At 45.0% G+C, this 18487-nt stretch overlaps 1 protein-coding gene across 8 annotated transcripts in view; it reads left to right on the top strand.

Annotated features, from left to right (window-relative positions):
- The window catches only part of RIPOR1 (RHO family interacting cell polarization regulator 1), a 97349-nt gene that overhangs the window by 48690 nt on the left and 30172 nt on the right, over positions 1-18487 (top strand). Inside the window, exon 1 of one of the 8 annotated variants that reach the window (XM_081018337.1) lies at positions 4616-4772. The exons of 6 other annotated variants lie outside the window; for them this stretch is intronic. In XM_081018337.1, coding sequence (XP_080874463.1) covers positions 4754-4772 — 19 coding nt within the window. In that variant the 5' untranslated portion in view covers positions 4616-4753. Of the gene's footprint in view, positions 1-4615; positions 4773-13708; positions 13922-18487 lie in introns of those variants that run through there. One more of the 8 variants, XM_081018340.1, reaches the window with a different exon arrangement.

Genomic DNA, 18487 nt, shown 5'->3' with positions numbered 1-18487 from the left:
CCATCCCAGTTTCTTATTTGGCTGGCTATTTAAAGGTAAGGCGCACAGAAGCAGGAAGTGGAATGGACTTTGCTGAATCACAGTGGAATATTCTATCATTGGGGCTGGATTCAAGGAAGAGAGGGAACGCCTTTCCTTTTTTGCTGAAATCTGATGAATGGAGGGAATCTCGCCCTGGATGCATTGAGCAGGCAAGGCCCAGGCTAAGCTTTCCGGAGATCTGGCAGGTGGCGAGGGGCTCCTGCTTTCCATCTCCATGTACTTCTCTGGCACTCCTCCTTTGTAACCAGATATGTTCACCAAAAAGTCAGCAAAAGGGGGCTAGTTATCAGGACAGATTAGTTAGGTGGTACAGTGGTACCTCGGCTTACATACGCTTCAGGTTACAGACTCCGCTAACCCAGAAATAGTACCTCAGGTTAAGAACTTTGCTTCAGGATGAGAACAGAAATCGTGCCGCGGCGTGGCAGCAGCAGAAGGCCCCATTAGCTAAAGTGGTGCTTCAGGTTAAGAACAGTTTCAGGTTAAGAACGGACCTGCGGAATGAATTAAGTACTTAACTTGAGGTACCAGTGTATTTAAGTGCATCCCTTAAAGAGCTCAACTCGGATAGTATCTGCAGGCTTTTATTTGAAAGGAAGACCTGTCGTTGCTACTTTGTTCTAATAAACTCTGGTGTGACATGAGAATTGTCGCACTGAACTGAATGACCCGGAACTGAATGACCTGAAAAACTGAACTGAATGACCCGGAAAAACTGTCTGCGGACAAATGCCGGCTCCCTTGGCCTGTAAAGCGAGATGAGCGCCGCAACCCCAGAGTCATCTGCGACTGGACTTAACTGTAAGGGGTCCTTTACCTTTACCTTTTATGGTGTAGCCCAGGGGCCAGCAAAGTTTATCTTGCCTGGGCCAGATTGGTCCTCCATGGGCCAGATCGCGCATGCGCACCCGTGATTTTTGGCATCTGTGTGTGCGCAGATGTGATTTTTGGCGTTGGCGTCTACGCAGACACAATTTCCTGCGCTGCAGAAGTGAATCTCCATGCCGCACTGTGCCAGTTTAGCGCAGCACACGAGCTGGCAGCTCGGTTGGGGGGTGGCTTGTGGGCCAGTCAAATGACCTCTGCAGGCTGCTTCCAGCCCATGGGCCTTAGGCTGCTGACCCTGGTGTAGCCCATACTTTCGCCAACCTGATTCCCTCCAGAGGTTTTGACCATTAGCCGTGCTGGCTGGTTCTGATGGGAATTGGGAGTCCAGCACTGTCTGGAGGGTGCCAGGCTGAGGGTATCTGGTCCAGCCTAATTAAATCTTCATCTTATTTATTTGCCTACCTCCTCCACTTCATCTCAAGATTACTACAAACTGCCAGTTTTGCCTTTTTCATCACACCTCAAAACAATGTTTCCTTCCCCGCCCTCTTTTTTTCATTCTTGCATCCAACCTAAATAATTCTTTATACTATATGTGACCAATGATGGATAGGAGGATGGAATGTGGGTTTCTTGTAAATATAAGAATAAAAGTTCTAGTGAGCTCAAAAACATGCTCAGTAAGTAAGTTTTACTTATACCTAGCTGTTGTCGTTATGCAATCGCCACCCTACAGATGGCGCCATGAGTGAATAAGAGAGAGAGAGAAAGTAGAGGGGACTCCTTCAAAGAACTCAAAAGGAGCCTGTTTTGAGTTTAACTGTGCTACTTCCGGACAACGGTGAGCTCTCTGAAGGGCTTTCCACCTTCCAAGATTATTTCCTTGGGAAAAGCTACTTTTGATTAAATCTGAACTCACACAGAAAAGGTGTAGGCAACTGGTCAGGCCTTGGCTTTCTCTCCGCAGGATTCAAGACTTAAAGGTTTGTGCATGGTTTGTGGAGGTGAGCCAACTCATCTGGAAACTTGGGGTATGGGTAGATGTGTATCTAAGGTGATATATGGAGGGAGAAACCCTGCTGGCTTAGCATGCTAGAGGCGACTGTGCTTTAGCTGGAGTTCAAATGGGTTTTCAATGCTGCTAGCTGTGGAAAAGCTGCACTAGGGATGTTTGTGGCACTTTGTAGCACCAGAATATATTTCCAGCCCCTGAAGGCAGAGGGACACTAAGTTGATTGCTGTGTGCTGCATACAAGCAGAAGGCCTGTTAGTAAAAGTGGCCATTTAATTAGCTATTTCATACCATGGTACAGGAAGGCAGCCAGGGAGAGAACTTTCCTTCTACAGGATGACAAAAGCTTTTACTTGAAAGGATTTGGGTGTTGCCTTTGCGTTCTGGGTAAGGTTTAGTGGTACCCCATTGCTGTCTTCTGACATCTTCCCATAACAGCTGTGCTAAGAGACCATAGCTAAGAGACCAGCTCTCCCCTTGCTTCACTATAACCTGCCCAGATTGTTAAGGCCAACCAAGAGCACTGTTATTCAAAATTACATCTCTTTGTATCACAGACCTAATTCTCTGCCGTAAGGAAGAATGTGGAAATGAAGGTGTGTGTATGAGATTAAGGGAAGGAGCTAAGCTCAGGCAAACAGGCACTGTGTCCCTTCAGTTCTGACCCATAGTCATGTCTTGGGTGCATCACTAAGTGACATTTCCAGCAAAGCCTGGGGCTTTGCAGCTTTGCTTGACCATAAGGAAACAGAACTGGTGGTTTAATTTGCAAAGAGGAAGGTGTGGAGATTCATATTTGGCTGGGACCTGTCCCTTTTTACATGGACAACTTGCTGCACAATCAGAGTTGTGGGGTGTGTGCTATGAAGAACACAATCACTGTGTTTAGGGCAATCTAGACATGCTCAGAGATTCATTTATTAAAAAGTTATGGGGGATTGGTCTTCAGTTGGTGGGCTTCATGAGTGGGCTGTGGTTTGGCGGTGACTGAGTGGGGCTTTTTCTTAAAGAAGGAAAGAGAGGTAAAGGGGGTGACCAGATGCTAAGGAGGCAGAGTTCCTTTATCTTCAATAGCTGTGTAGAGAGGAAAAATGGTTAGGTGTGGTTTTCTCACTCCTACATGACAAGCTGTCTCTGTAAACATTCCGCCTCTTATGTAGCTATTTAAACAGCCTTGTAAATAAGCCCACAAAAGTTATTAGCATGCAGTGTTTTTTACTAACCTGCTAAGGAAATTAGTAGCTTGTTGTTTCCATGATGACCACAGAGGAGAGGAAGCTTCTCAACAGGCTTGTTAAAGAAAGTGCCTTCTGCTATACAGGCTGGTGGAGGAGAGACAGACTTGGTTTCCATGCTGGCTTCAGAGGAAGCAAAGTGGAGGCTGGTGGGAGGAGGAATGGAGAGATCCACCCCCCCCTTTGCCAACCCACTCACTCCCCTGTGTGGAACCTCTAGTTGCCATGGGCGATCCAGTGAGTTATTAAATACAGTGCTGTAGATCTGTAAATTCCTTTGCATCTGGTCACTCTAAAGTGGTGGGTGGGATGGGCAGAGCAGAGAACAGGTTAGTTGTGGGGGGACGCAAAGTCTCACCTCTAGGATGCCAGGCTAATTGGAGAACTCTCTGCTCTGGCAAGGCGTTAAGAGTTACTGTTGTCTTTTACAAATTTATATAGATGAAGTGGGATATGTCAGCTGATCCTAATAAACTGGGTAGTGTGCAATGGGTAGTATTACTGGTGTGTGTGCTGTGTGTGTAAAAGAGAGAGAAAAATCCACATAGCTGCATGCGTTTCTGGACTCACCTTGGGGTCATATAAAGGAACACCGAAAACTGCCTTATACAGTGGTATAAGGCAAGATGAAAACGTCTTGCAAGTTTGTTTCCTTTTTCTTAAAACCGTTAATACCCTATGGGAAACCGTGCTTCGCAAGACGAAAAAACTCGCAGAACGAATTAATTTCGTCTTGTGAGGCACCACTGTACAGTGATACCTCAGGTTAAGTATTTAATTCGTTCCGGAGGTCCATTCTTAACCTGAAACTGTTCTTAACCTGAAGCGCCACTTTAGCTATTGGGGCCTCCTGCTGCTGCCGCACCACCGGAGCCCGATTTCTGTTCTTATCCTGAAGCAAAGTTCTTAACCTGAAGCACTGTTTCTGAGTTAGCAGAGTGTGTAACCTGAAGCGTATGTAACCCAAGGTACCACTGTACTTGAGTCATATCATTGGTCCATCTTGCTCAGCATACATGGATTGGTGATGACAGTCCTTTAGATTTTCAGGGAGGAGTTTTTGCCAGCCCTACCTGGACTGAATTTGGAACCTTCTGCATGCAAAGCAGGTGCTCTACTGCTTGGGGGGCTGGGTTTTGTCATAAGTTCTTGGACTTTAGCATTTACTACTATATATGCTAAGAAAAATTTGAAGTGGACCTATGTTGAAGCTTTGGGTTCTGAAAGAATGAAGGCTTCTGTTCTTGTTCTAGGGCTGTGATATTTTGGCTAAAGAGAAAAATAACCCAGCGGTTGACATTCTTGGAAGTTCTTAGACAGTCTTCTCTGTCTTCCTGATGTGTCTTCTTTCTTCCCCGCCTCCTCCAGAGGCAGGGCTTCCTTCTCTTGCCTCTCCATGGCTGTGTGGCTTTGACTCACCCTGGGAGCAGCAGGAACTGCAGTGATGTCAGGCTGCAAGGAGGGAAGTGTGGGAGGAGACACACTGCCCTGTTTGGCTGGCTGGCTGGCTGGCTGGCTGGCTGGGAGCTCTTGTCCCTGCCACATTTCATGGGATAAGGATGAGAGCAAGCAACACTGGTACTCAAGGCCTTGCTCCAGTCTTCAGTGTGGGTGATGCACTAACCCCAGCTTCAAGATGAAAGGGAAATACAAAGGTAATGGTCTCAGAATATGTTCTCTTTTCTTCCTGACTTCCAAACCATTGTGGTGGGATCCCTAAAATGAAAATCTTGGGAAGGGGGTTCCAGGCTGAAAAATGTTGAACTGTAAGCCAGGAACTTCTCTGGTTTAAATATCACCTCTGCTATGAAGTCTGGACATGGCCTCAGGCAAATTACAGCTTTTCAGCAACCCTCAAATGTGCAATATGATAAAACTGACTAGGCAGCCGGATAAGATTATTTTTTTAAGGATTGCCCCAGTAATGCATGTGAAGACCTTAGAAAACTTTTAAAGCACTACGTAAATACTAGACAAACTTTGAACCTGGGACAAGGCAGTAGGTGGGATGTTTGCCTGCATGGCTCATTCTAAATTACGGAAATCCCAGTGGATAACAAGGAAGGAAAAGCTTGGAGAGGAGATAGGGACCACCCAGGTGAGCCAGTGGTGACTTTCTCTCTTGCCGTGCCTCAGTGCACCTGGCTAAGTGAGTGCCAGGTCTAAAGCTTATTTTCTGTGGCATATGAGTTACTAACTTTGTGTCTTGCTTAATGGCCTGTTGTTTAATTGTAGGATTGTAGTATTTTGTTACTGTTTAAATTTTGTTACTGTGGTTGGGAAAAAAAGGTTTTTGTTTAAAAGTTATAAATCAGTAAAATAGAGGGGAATAGAGTTAGAGCTCTGGAGGAATTTCAAGGATGCCTCATTTCTGCTTTTTGGGATTTAGGGCACAAAGCTGCTCATTCTTGGCTGAATCTTGGGATGGAGATTCTAGTGTCTTGTAAGCTGCACATCCTGCACCCCAGTATTTGCTAGGGAGTGAGTCAGTAGGCCTGGGGCCACATAGCAGAGACAGTGGCAGTGAAACCTGGCTTTCAAGCTCCTGTTTTGTTTGTTTGTTCTTTTGTTTTGTAAGCAGATAAGATGTTCCTGGTGCTCACATGTGAGCCACATTCTCTTCCTCTTCCTTTGCTCAGTTATCCCTAATATATACGTTGACCTGATCTGAAGTATTGTGGGAGTGCTGGTGATACTCACCAGGCCTCATTCCTGGTTTTGTTTTAAGTACTGGGCAGGATAGTTGGGAGGTTGCCAAAGGTGTTCACAAATAGGCAGTGATTGGTTGGAAGAGGTATGACTGGATACAGGCATGGTGGTGGTAGTAGTGATAGGGTCAGAGAGGAAAGAGTTGGAGTAATGGTGTTTAATTTAGACTAAGGAAGAATAATTTTAAATCCTTATTCAACCACAAGTCTTACTGGATGACCATTATTATTTCTGGAGATGGTGTTAATGCTATAAATCTCTTGTTTTAAACAACATAGCTTTCATTTGGTGGTAACAGAGAATAGGGGCTTCAGTACCTTAAATTCATTCATTTATTTACAACATTTTTATCTTGCCTTTTGACTGGAAGGTCTCCAGGACAGCTTAAACAAAACATTTAAAAATAATATTAGTAATAAAATTGAACGTTGAAATGACCATGGAGCAAGTGTTAATAACACCGACACACCACAATTAATGTTTCAAATAGCTGTGCCGCACTTTCTGTGCTAACAGCACTGTGTAGGTGTAGGTATCGGCAGTAGGTTTTCAAACTCTTTAAGTGTGGGTTTCACTGACAATTACTCAGGCATAACAACATTTATTTGAGGAACAAGGAAAACAATTGATCTGAGTCTTTGGTTTAATGCACATGCAGTTGTAACTAGAAGCTTCCTAAACTAGGGGTGGAGAACTTGTTGCTCTCCTGATGTTGCTGAAATGCAGCAACTCCCATTATTCCTGACCTCTGGCCATGCTGGCTGGGGCTGATGGGAGTTGAGATCCAACAATATCCGAAAGGTCACAGATCCCCAGCCTTGTCCTAAACCCAATCCCACCCAGCTAATCCCCGCTGGCCCATTCCCTTTTTCATAGAATTGTAGAGTTGGAAGAGACTAGAAGGGTCATTTAGTCCAACCCCCTGCAATGCAGCAATCTTTTGCCGAATATGGGGCTCAGACACATGACCCTGAGATTAAGAGTCTCATGCTCTGCCGACTGAGCAATCTACTTTGCAGAGACTGTCAAATGACAGAATTCCACCTCCAGTAACTGGTCATTTTATGCTCTCTTCATTCCTCACTCCTTACATTTCATTGTCCAAGCACTTTCCACAGCCCTCCAAACATGGTTTACTACACCACTGTATGCTGAGTGGGGAAGAGAATAATAATGAAAATTAACACAGGGCCTAAATGTTAGTAGCATTTGTCCCTGACTAATCCTTCTGAGGAGATGAACTCTCCAGCCAAGATACTATTGCAAAGGAAGTCCCTAGCTCCTGCTATTGCCCTCTCTTCTGAAGTTGGGGGCAATCAGAGTGTGGCATCCATAGGTGGGGCCAGCTCCAGGTTTGAGGGGGGGGTTTCTTATTTTAAGAATTTTTTATCCTACCCTTCATTGTTACCAGGCCCAAAGTGCATTACAAACACACAACATATAATACAGCCAATAAAATACACGAATTAAAGTACCAGCTATCAAATTCATGCTAAGAGACTCTTGTAAAAATGCTACCTGGCCCCCCTCATCCCTAGTGGAGAAAATGATGCTGGATAGTAAACATTTGCTGATCTATAGCGGTCCCAGAAATCATTTTTTCTTGTCACAGAGTTTTGACTATTTTTTTCTCTTCCTTTTGTAAGTGTGCACATGGCCCTTCTCTGCCCTTCTTTTGCTTTGCTTTCTGACCACAACCCCCACACTAGCTGAGCTCAAACAGTGCTTTGGTTTCATCTCTTGCGCTTCCTGCGCCAGATGTTTGGCAGTGGCAAGCGCTGTGCTTCTTGCTATAGGCAGTAGGGAAGCCTCCCTCGCATGGCAGCACGTCTGTCTTGCTGCGCTGCTCTCTTCCTTGTGTCTTAGGAGTTGATCGCTTTAAGGTTTCCGCCCCGCCACACTCCCACAGTTTTTTCCATTTTAAATTGCTACTTACTGATAATGAGAACCCAGAAATAAACACAGGCGGATGCCGTGCAGCTGGGGAGGCCTCGGCAGGGGCACTTTTGAACTGCTGACTGACTCTTTGGCAGGGAGGGCTGCTGCCAGTCCTGCCTGCAAGGGAGCCCTAGCCAGCTCCCCTGCTGTGGGGATGTGGTTCATTCCTGCCTCGCCAGGGCCTGTGTGAAGTCAGGTGGGCGTAAGAACATAAGAAGAGCCTTCTGGTTTATATCTAGATCCCTCTAATCCACTGTCCTCTTTCCCACGGTGGCCAACCAGATGCCTCTGGGAAGTCCTCCATCAATGGCCCTCCCCCACTGTTGCAACCACAGCGAACTACTAGCATTGAAGACCTCCTCCTCCTCCTCCTCCATGGTTTTGTCTAATGCCCTTCTAAAACCCTCTGAACCAGTAGCCATCACCACAACTGGATTTCACAAGATTTATTATAGATCGCATGAGGAAGTGCAATCTTCTGTCTATCCTGAATTTACAACTCTTACTGCATGTTGCAGTTTTAATTTTTAATTTTTAATTTTAAATGGTACTAATCAGCATGCATGATGTTGCGCAGAACGTAAGGGATAGATAGCATAGCCGCTGTGTGTGTTTGCTTTTATATGTTTATTCCTCAGCCACTTTGTAGGGAATTAACCTTCATGAGCTGGCTTAGGCAAACAAAATGTCAGATACGCTGAGAACATTAGGCAGTTTTAAAACAATTGTAAGACCGCAGTCTAAAAGGCAGTAGGCTAGAAGAACCATTCTGCAATATCTTTTCATGAAAACAGTTTAGAGCCACTCAGGAATCTCAAAAATGAGCAGCGCTGATACTCTTAAGAAAGAGCAACCGGAAACAGGTGAGTTTTTAAGGACGGTGTGAAGACCTGTGCAGTAGAGGCCGTATGCAATTCATACTTCAGGGAGAGGGCAACCTGTATCCAAGGCAGGACAACTGCAAAATTCAGTCTCGTAGGATCCAAGCTTTTGTTTTAAACAGTGAGCTACAAATACAGGTTTGAAAGTGGTGGGAAATGGCTCCTAAAATCTCAGAAGGAGTATGTGAAAGAGACCAAAGTTTTCCAACTGCTTTGATTAGTAAAGGTGAAACATTTGGTAATAAGGACTAGAAGCTTTTAATTGATATAGACAGGAATAGAAGGTTGGCATGCTGTACTTAGTTACTGCATTTATATCCCACATTTCAATAATATATTCTCAGGGCACCCAACCAAATAGCAATAAAATTACAACAAAGCACAGTGAAATCAAGTTATAAAAATTAACACTGCATAAAAAGAAAAACAGCAGTCGTTGCAGCATAAATTTCCAGGAGGGGAAACATGTTTGAAAGGCTTGGATTGTTGTTTTTAAAGGTCTTCAAATGGCGCTGAAAGGAGATTGAAATGGGTGTTTTGCAAGCCTCCCAAGGGAGAGCATAGCATAAATGGAGTGTTCTAACTGAAAAGGCCCATTCCCTGTTTTCTTCCTCCCTCATTTCAGATGGCAGGGGCACCAGGAGGAAATTTACACACACCCAGTGACAGAATAAAACCCAGTTGGTGCCAGTGGGTACTCAATTTTTAAAAGCTATTTATAACAGCTGCGAATGGATGGGGAGGGAAGGATTAAACTTTGCTCCTCCATGAGCTGTTGTTGCAAACCATGTCAGGCCTGCACACTTACCTCTGTGTAAGAAAAAAGCTTCGTATTGAACCTAGTGTATAGCTTAACCCTGTGTGATCTGGGAGGTATCTGATTTCACATATCTGACTTTTAGCTGTGAAGTCACAATATGGCCTGAGGCAGCTTACTGGCTTGGTTCAGAAGCCACGGCTAAATCATGGTGTGGTGATGCCTCAAGCTCCTGCACACTCTTTTCCCCGTGGAAGCTGCAGTTCCCCATCTTATTTCATGACGCCTATTAGTTTGCTCACCTTACAGACTTGCAAGAATGGCTTAGAAAATGTATGTGAAGTACCGTGGAGATTTCAAACTCCTAGAAAAATGTACATGTTCAGAAGAAGGGTAATAAAGTGACCAAAGCTGTGGGAGAGAGAGGTTTGGTTCATTAACCTAGAAATTGATCAGAACACACTGCACAATTGTACTGGGATTTTTCCCACTCTAGAAATGATGGGCTGGTGTTGATGGTTCTTACTAACTTCTTTGTGCAAAGTTTTTCACAGCCTGTATGTATGTCGTGATTGGAATCCCGAAGAGGCTGCTCATTAGTATTCCCATTGTACGGTTGGAAAAAACTTGAAGCAAAGAGCTAATGCAGTAGTTTTCAGCCACTGTGCCGTGGCACCCTAGGGTGCCTTGAATGATGGTCAGGGGTGCCACAAGCAACACTGGCCTCTGTCCCTCTTTCTTTCTTTCTTTCCTTCCCTCCCTCCTCTTGCATCTCTGCCTCCCAAAGGCTTGTACAGCTGTTTATTGCAGCAGCCCTGGCTACAAGCTTTCCAGGAGAATGGTTCTTCTGGGACTGGGACAGAGGGTGCTGGTTGCCAGGAGCTGAGGCAGTCTTGGAGTAAGCAAGCAAGTGAGGGAGGGAGCCCAGCTAGTCAATATGCCAGCCCTTGTTGTTGGGAACGGACAGACAAGTCCCAGGCCCCTGTGGGGCAGTGTGAGGAGGAACCTCTCTTTGGAGCAGGGGGTCAGCTCAGAGACCAGGAGTGGCAGCTGCCCGGAGAACTTGCAAGGAGAGGAGGCTGAGGGAACACTCCACAAGGGAGGGTGTTCAAAAAAGAGTGAGAGGCTGCCAGCTCTGGAGGCAATGGGTGACATAACTGGGCTCCTGAGCCCCACAGAGGTGCCACAGAAAGCATGTAGTTGCTCAAGGGAGCCATGGACTCAAAAAGGTTGAAAACCTCTGAGCTAATGGCTTCCTTAGTGTGTCTATCAGTGAACTCATAGCTGAATAGGGATTAGAGGTCACTTCTTCCATCTCCAAATAGAACAGACTCAAGAACTCTGCAGCGTCTGGAGAAGTGAATCTGCAGAGAAAAGCTTCAGTTATCACAGGTTCTTGTTTGGTGTGGCAGGAAGAGCCCTTCCCAAGCGTCTTAGCTTTGCACACCCTCCTTTGAGATGCTTGACGGGTAAGCAACCACTTCCTCCAATTGTTGTCGCTCTTCCTTTTCCCAGTCGCCCTTTTTGTGCATGCCCTTCATTAACCCGTAAGCATCTTGACTTTGCTTGACATGAAGATACCTCACACATGCTCCTTAAAATTATAGCTACCCTTTGCTAAACAGAGAATTGCCTTTTCCTTCCAAAGTCTTTCCCCATTTCTGTGGTTTGCTTTTATCATTGATGCCATCACTCCAAAATGCTTCTAGAAACAGGAAACCAAACTTTTGTGATGGCCATCCACAGTCAGTGCAGATGTGCACAAAATTTCCATGTGCGCTTCCCAAAATGTGGATTTCTTTTGTTTCAGTTTCAGTCAGAGACTGCAGATTAATAGTTGTGGGGGGAAGCTGGAGTTCATGACAATGAAGACAGGAGGAATGTCGTGCTGGACTGTGACTCCCTTCAGCCCCAGCAATGTGGTCCGTGGTTAGGGATTCATGGAGTTGTACTTGAAGGACCCCTGTGTCCCTGGTTCTGCTTTAAAGGAAATGTAACCATTCACTGAGAGTGCATGTTTACTTCACCCAAACCCTCAATTATTTTCAGCCTCCCATTTCTCCCTCTTGGGTCCAGTGGAGGGTGGAGTGTCTCTGCTCAAGTATTTTTCTGGGTGCTACCTTATTTTACTGCATGCATGTAAGGCTCCAAGAGCTTGGAAAGGGAAGCCCTGGGCGTGGGTGGAAATATGGCTCAGTGCTTTTGTAGTGCCATTTCTCATCTATTTGCTTAGAGTCAATCATTCCGTCATAGAAACCTTTGCTCAGACAGACAAAAAAATTAAAATTCTGAGTGAGTCACAATGCACTTGGATTAAGTTGAGAGTTTGTGACTCATTTCTTGACTTAGCAAAAACGTCGCCATGTTTTGTGAGCTGCTAGAGAAGCTTGCTCCATCCTAGAGTCTGGAGAGCCGGCAGCTGAATTTGGAACAGGCTGTTTTGTGTGTCTTTGTACTGTAAAGCAGGATAAATGTAATAAATCTCATCTAATCTGTTCCTCCTTTTCTTATTATACAAACACACTGCCTGTTTGTTGGGGTGACTCCTGTTGGCCATCTGAGGGCTTGTACAAAATACAATCACTTTGTGGACCTGTGTTAAATCTATGCGCATAGCGGAATGGGATGGTACAGTCCTGAAATGGGAAAATGGACTGTACCACTTCAGTCTGAAGGCGAGGGTCACTTTTTCTATACTCTCATGTTAGCACCTTTATCCCTGGAATGCTTTGGGGAAGGGGCTTTCCTTTTTGTTTCCTTACAGGGGTTGTTAAACTGTAGCCAGCTAAGACTAATAAAGGAATTTAGGGAAGCCACAATTTCTGTTGTTTCCCCTGCCCCCTTTGACTACTGTTTTTTACAAGTTTGATTGCTCTGCTAGAAATCTGTTTCCTTGGCATGTGACCCTGTAAATCACAAGCCCACCTCTATTTTTTAGTTAAAAACCATTTTCGGTAGAGTGCGTATGTGTGTCTATGCATGCATATCTAATACTCAGGAATTCTTTTTTATTATTATTTAAAATATATCTATGCTGCCTCCACTAAAATGTTTAGGCAGCTCATGCAATACAGACAAATCAAAGCAAGCCAAGTGTTGGTAAACATACCTTGTTTGTTTTACTGCCTTCATTAAGAAAGATGCTATTTGTCACTCCCAAGGTTTTGTTTGCACCCCTTAAGCAACAGGTTTTCTAGACTGAGCAGACATTAGGGTTGTATCCAATATTAATTCTATTTTGAGTAGACGCACTGGAATTAGTGCGTGTGACTAACTTAGGTCCATTAATTTCAATGGGTCTGCTTTGATTTTAACTTAGTTGGATGCAATCTAATCCTCTGTCCTGCTGGCAGGGAGTCCTTGTTTCTCCATCAGTTGCAACTAAAAAACAGGATGGTTCGGCATGCTAGCACCATGAGTGAGGAGATATCAATGGAATTCCAACAGGTTTCCTGTTCTCACCGTCTCAGTGTTAAACACACAAGCTGACTTTCTCTCCATTAGGCTGTTGTTGCTGCCCAGGGCCAGCCCAACCTATTTTGTTGCCTGAGGTAAAGAACAAGATGGTGCCCCTTCCCAGGTCCATGTACAGAAGTCAGCTAGACAGCCAGTTGAATCTTACTTCAACACTGGTAACAGGGCAGTGTCCTCATCCCACCACATCTGAGGGTAGAAGGCTAGTTTAGGGGCCCAGGGCAGGCAGTGTCCTTCAACACCTCCCCACCCCTCAGCATCTGCCGCCACAGGTGGCTTCATGGTAGGGCCAACCCTGCTGCCTCCACTGGCCTCCTATGTCCAAGCTTTAGAGAATGATGTTGGCGATGTCAGTGCCAACCAGCCTGCCTCTTAAAGGGTTGTTCCACTCTTCCACCTTCTAATCTGGGGTTACATCTGATGTAAAAAGCATGCTGATGAACAGGATGAAAATGTCAATCTCTTGTAAAATAGGAAGGACACAAGCATGAGGTCTGCGTCTAGCAAAACTCCCAATAGCTTATAAATGCATTTTATGTTTGGGTCAGACCTTTGGGGCATGATAAAAGGTATGTGTTTTCTTTTGCTTTTCTGTCCATTTCCTGTTTTGAACAGAGAAGTAGGAAACTCTGATCATAGTGGCCCAAAGTACCAGCTTCATTCCTTCCTGCTGCAGGTCTCTGTTGCAAGCCCTATTCCTGTGGGGATTTGCTCACCTGTTCTTAGCCTGCCTGCCAGAGGCACCTCCTAGACTCCCTGCCTCTGCTGTCGGCAGTACCAGTTGCCGATTATCTTTGAAATGCTAGGAATGCAAGAGTGGAGCCCAGCCCCTCGGGGAAAGCACTGGGAAACATCCTGCTTGCTGTCCGATGTGTCCGCTCCGGATTCCAAATACTTTCCTAAGCTTCGAAGAGTTGGGTAAAGCGGGTGCACACCTAGACTTCAACCCCTTCAGGGTGAGCTGGCTGTCTTTCAGCTTCCATCTCCTGTGGCCCCAAGGGTTTCGGCAGTATTTACAGCACCTCGTGTTAACCTTGTAGAACAGGTAAGTTCCTGGGACTGGCATTTCTTCTCCGCCTGGCACCTAAAAGGGCTCAGCGTCTATGCTTCTCCACAAAGGCTCTGCATGGTTTTGTCACCTGCTTTGCTCTTGGCAATAGTACCCTTGCACTGACCGGATGAGGGCACCCTCCTAGTTCTGTAGTGGGCCAACTGGCTAAATCGTGCTGACCTGGCAGGAGCACCTGTTGCCTCATCATCCTTGCTTGCAGTCCATAAAGACCCTCTGAGTTCAGTGGGGGTGGCAGGGCAGGGCTCCCTTGGTGATCTGATTAAATGGCTCCAACAGAGAGGGTAATCCGCTAAGGTCCTACTTGGATTACAGCTCCTTCGTAATGAGTTTAATTGGGCCACTGTTGTCCTAGAAACGGGACCGCTGGAGTAGCAATCATAGGGCTAGCTCCTGAATCTCATACTGCCTGGGTCTTGAGCTGTGCAGGTGGGAGGGAGCCCAATGTGAGCGGCCTCACTCCTAGCTCCTGGGATGCTACTCCGAAATGTTTGTGGCAAAGGATCAACCATGGAGGATTTGGATGTTGTGACGGAGATCTTTGGTGGGGGAAAGGCTCTGGCTCCTATTGGCTGGTTGCTGATGCTGACTGTCTTGGATTGGCTATTGTTCAGGTCTGTGTAGCTTTTGGGGTAAGTGAGAAGAACCTTGCCTGTTATCACTGGCAGATAAGCTGTTAGCTGGGTGACAAAGCTATGGACCATGGGTACAGTGACCTTGCAGTTAGTTTGTACCATTGCTGTCTTATTTCCTCTTCCTCCCACTGATCAGCGTTCATAAAGAACGCAGATAGATGTAATGCAAAATGGTTCTTAAAGTCCATCTTCTGGGTGGGTCATTTATGTTTGTAGAATCACAAGCTTCTGAGTTCTGCAGGGCTCCTCTCCTGCCATAAAGAACTGGGGGTTTTGTATTCATTCCTCCATGACTGTTTACTACGACTTTCCAGCTCCAAAGTAGCATTCTCCTGGAAGTGTGTGTGTGGCTGAATTAATAACTTTTGTCCGTTGTTAATGGTGTTTGTAACTGTGCCTTGTTCCAACTCTGGAATGGAAAGTGTTTTGTGATTTGTCCCACGCAGGGCAGGCTCCTTGTTCTGTTTCTGCTGTAGTCCCACCAAGTGCCAAATAACGATGCCAGTTCTGCTAGTGTATGAATGAACTCCGTATACGTTTCCCCTTCTTTGTCACTGCTCAGCCACCTTCTTTCCCCTTCCCCTAATTAGCCAATCAGGGTGCAAAAAAGGTGAAAGCATTCTCAAAAGAGGAACAAAGAAAAACAAAGTCACATAAAAGAGTTACTCTCTTGATAATATGATTGACACATTACACACTGGTGTTGATAACTGTATATTATATTGTAAGACTTAGCATCAACCAGCATTAAATTCAGAACTGAGAGAAGCTGAATTTTGTGACCTCTGCATAACTAGCAAGATCAAATGAATAATTCCCAACAACGGTGGTTTTGGGGGCTGGATAGTATTCCATGAAATATTTTAAGTCTCTGAAATAATGTCAGGTGTATTTTAGTCCCTTTTAGTAGCGGTATGCTTGGGTTCTTTTCTTGGTTGAAGCTAGCCTACAAATATAATATGGTGAACTCTTTGTTTTTGTGTAGTCAAATCAATTCCCATCTTCACACAGTTATATCCTCAACTGAGAATAGTCATACCATGTGCAAACCCTCACATGGTTTAATGCAGTGCTATCTTTCTCAAAAAAGAAGTGCCAGAACTCACTATGAACGCCTCCCTTGTTCTCTTATAATGGAAATGGTGCCTACCTGAGAGGTGCCGAAACTGAGTTCCAGCTGAAAAAAGCACTGGATTTATATATATGTTGTGATTCTGAGGGAGCATATAAAAAGCACAGCATCAGTGTTGGCTTCAGAATCCAGATTTTTATGAAAGCCTACCTCTTGCATTTGTCAATATGTTCACAAGTGTATCCTACATAGCTGCTCTTCTCCCTGCTAGCAAAGCCAGATTAAACAATGCAAAATATATTTTTAAAAAATAAGTCAGGCATGATTCATTTGCATAAAATTCAGCTTCTCTTAGTACAGAAGTAAGTGTATGTGTGCGGTGTATGTATGCCTGGATTTCCAGAGTGCTAGAAGAGAGCAAGCAGTTATTGAGAGTCCAGAGCACCAAATAAACCAATTACAAAAAGAACCACCAGCTCTGGCCTTTGAGCGTTGTGATTGCATGGCACTTTATCCTTGCCCATCTGTTCAGTGCTGTCTGCATGTTGGCAAGTGCTAGTCCTATGCAGGAAGCAGTCCTGGAAGGGGCTGACACCTATCCAATTCGGGCAAACAGCACACTCATTACCTTCCCCCAGAGAGGGTTTGGCCTCTTCCTCCTCCCGCCATGTCAAGTCCCAGACTTTTAGTGTAAACTTCAGCTCTTAATGTTCCCACCTATGTTGAAATAAAAAAAACCCTTCCAGTAGCACCTTTAAGACCAACTAAGTTAGTTCTTGGTATGAGCTTTCGTGTGCAAGCACACTTCTTCAGATACGTAGATACTTCAGATACACTTCTTCAGATAGGTATCTGAAGAAGTGTGCTTGCACACGAAAGCTCATACCAAGAACTAACTTAGTTGGTCTTAAAGGTGCTACTGGAAGGGTTTTTTTTATTTTGACTATGGCAGACCAACACGGCTACCTATCTGTAACTCCACCTATGTTGGAAAGGGTGCTCTGAGGAAATCATGAGCAGCTGTGATGCCTTCACATTTTGTCCTCAAGAGAGAGATTGTTAAGGACCTGTCTGAGATTCGGGTTTGAAGGACTGTGATTGTATTGCGTACACCGTTGGACCGGGTAGACCTGGGCTGAAATCATCCATTAAGCTCACTGGCTGACTGAGTCAAAATCTCTGTGTACTTACCTCACCAGTCTGTTGTGAGCACAAAATGAGAAGATGGGGACACATAGCATATATTCAACCCTGTGTGATGGTTGGGATAGAAATGTGATACTTTTTTTAAAAGGCTTTCCTGAGTTTTTCCTGGTTTGCATTGTGGGGTGGTAGGTTGGCTCTGAGGCCTGCTTTGCCTCATGTATAGTTGAGCACTGAGATGAGAGCATGAACTGTACCATTTCAGAGTTCAGGGAGTGGATCACATTTTTATGTGGAAAACATCCTCCAAGTAAGCACCAACACATGAGTTCTTTTGGACCTGGAACAGGGAGTAACAGGGCAGGCTTACACATGCATGGGTGCCAGGAACAGAACCTTCACACAAAATGGTCGCTGCCTGTATAACAGCTTGCTGATAGGGCAAGAATCTTTTCTTCTTGCTGTGGCAGGTTCCTCCTCACCTCTCTTTGAAGGGTGGGTTTTTATTTGGGGAGTGTAATATACTCCATCTTGATTCTAAATTGGTACAGTCAGCTATACCATCTCATACTACTGCCTGTGTTGACAGGTCCAAGTTGTCTCCTGTCAAACCATGTAAGGGAAAGGAGATGTTTCTTGGGCTGGAACTTGGCATGTGCTCGTCTTGTGTTGAGACAGGCCTCAATGGTTGATTCATCCCTTTCTGTGTAAAGGACCATTAATTCATTCATTCATTATATCTAAACTGCAGCTTCACCCAGACATGGATTCCAGAAAAATTTACATAAAAACTGCAAATATCACTACAATATTAAAAATAAACAGTAAAAATCAGAGCAGTATAATAAAACAACAGAGGTTGTAACCAAAGAAGTATTCAGCCACCTAAAACCATACTGTAAAATTTTTGAAGACTGAACAGTTTAAAAAATATATATTAATCTGGCTCTGAAAAGAGTACAATGCTGGTGCTAGTCTTGGCCTCTTTAGAAGGAGATCCCAAAGCCAGAGGCTTGTGTTTAGGCCCTGACGACTCCTTGACTCTGCCTGCAAGTTGGTGGCAATCGCTTGGTCAAGCAGCTAGCATCCGAAGGGCTTTGAGTTCTTCTGAGATCCTTTGGGCCTAGAAGAGCTTGACAGTGTGAACTGAGAGACTGCCTGGCAGACTCTGTAGGGCAGAGCTTTCCAAACTTTTCATATTGGTAGCACACTTTTTAGACATGCATCATTTTGCAACACAGTAATTCAGTTTTACTAGCAAACCAGAGGTTAAACTAACCTCTTTGCAGCCCTGGGAAGAGCGTGGGGATCGTTCACACAACACACCTACACACTGCAGCCGACACACTAACGTGTCATGACACAGTTTTGAAAGCTCTGCTGTAGGGTATAAGTACAGTGGTACCTCAGGTTACAGACGCTTCAGGTTACAGACTCCTCTAATCCAGAAATAGTACCTCGGGTTAAGAACTTTGCTTCAGGATGAGAACAGAAATTGTGCAGTGGCAGCGGGAAGCCCCATTAGCTAAAGTGGTTAAGAACAGTTTCAGGTTAAGAACGGACCTCCAGAACGAATTAAGTTCTTAACGTGAGGTATCACTGTAGTCCCTCCCTTGTGATGTGGAGGGTGATGCCTGCCAGGGCTGGAGGGCAGGTGTGTCAAAGGCACAGATCAGGGGTGGGAAACCTGAG

This window comes from Podarcis pityusensis (genome assembly GCF_964106645.2).
Source record: "Podarcis pityusensis genome assembly, chromosome: 8".
NCBI lineage: Eukaryota > Metazoa > Chordata > Lepidosauria > Squamata > Lacertidae > Podarcis > Podarcis pityusensis.
Note: the sequence above shows the minus strand (reverse complement) of the source record. Positions and strands in the feature narration are given on the sequence as shown.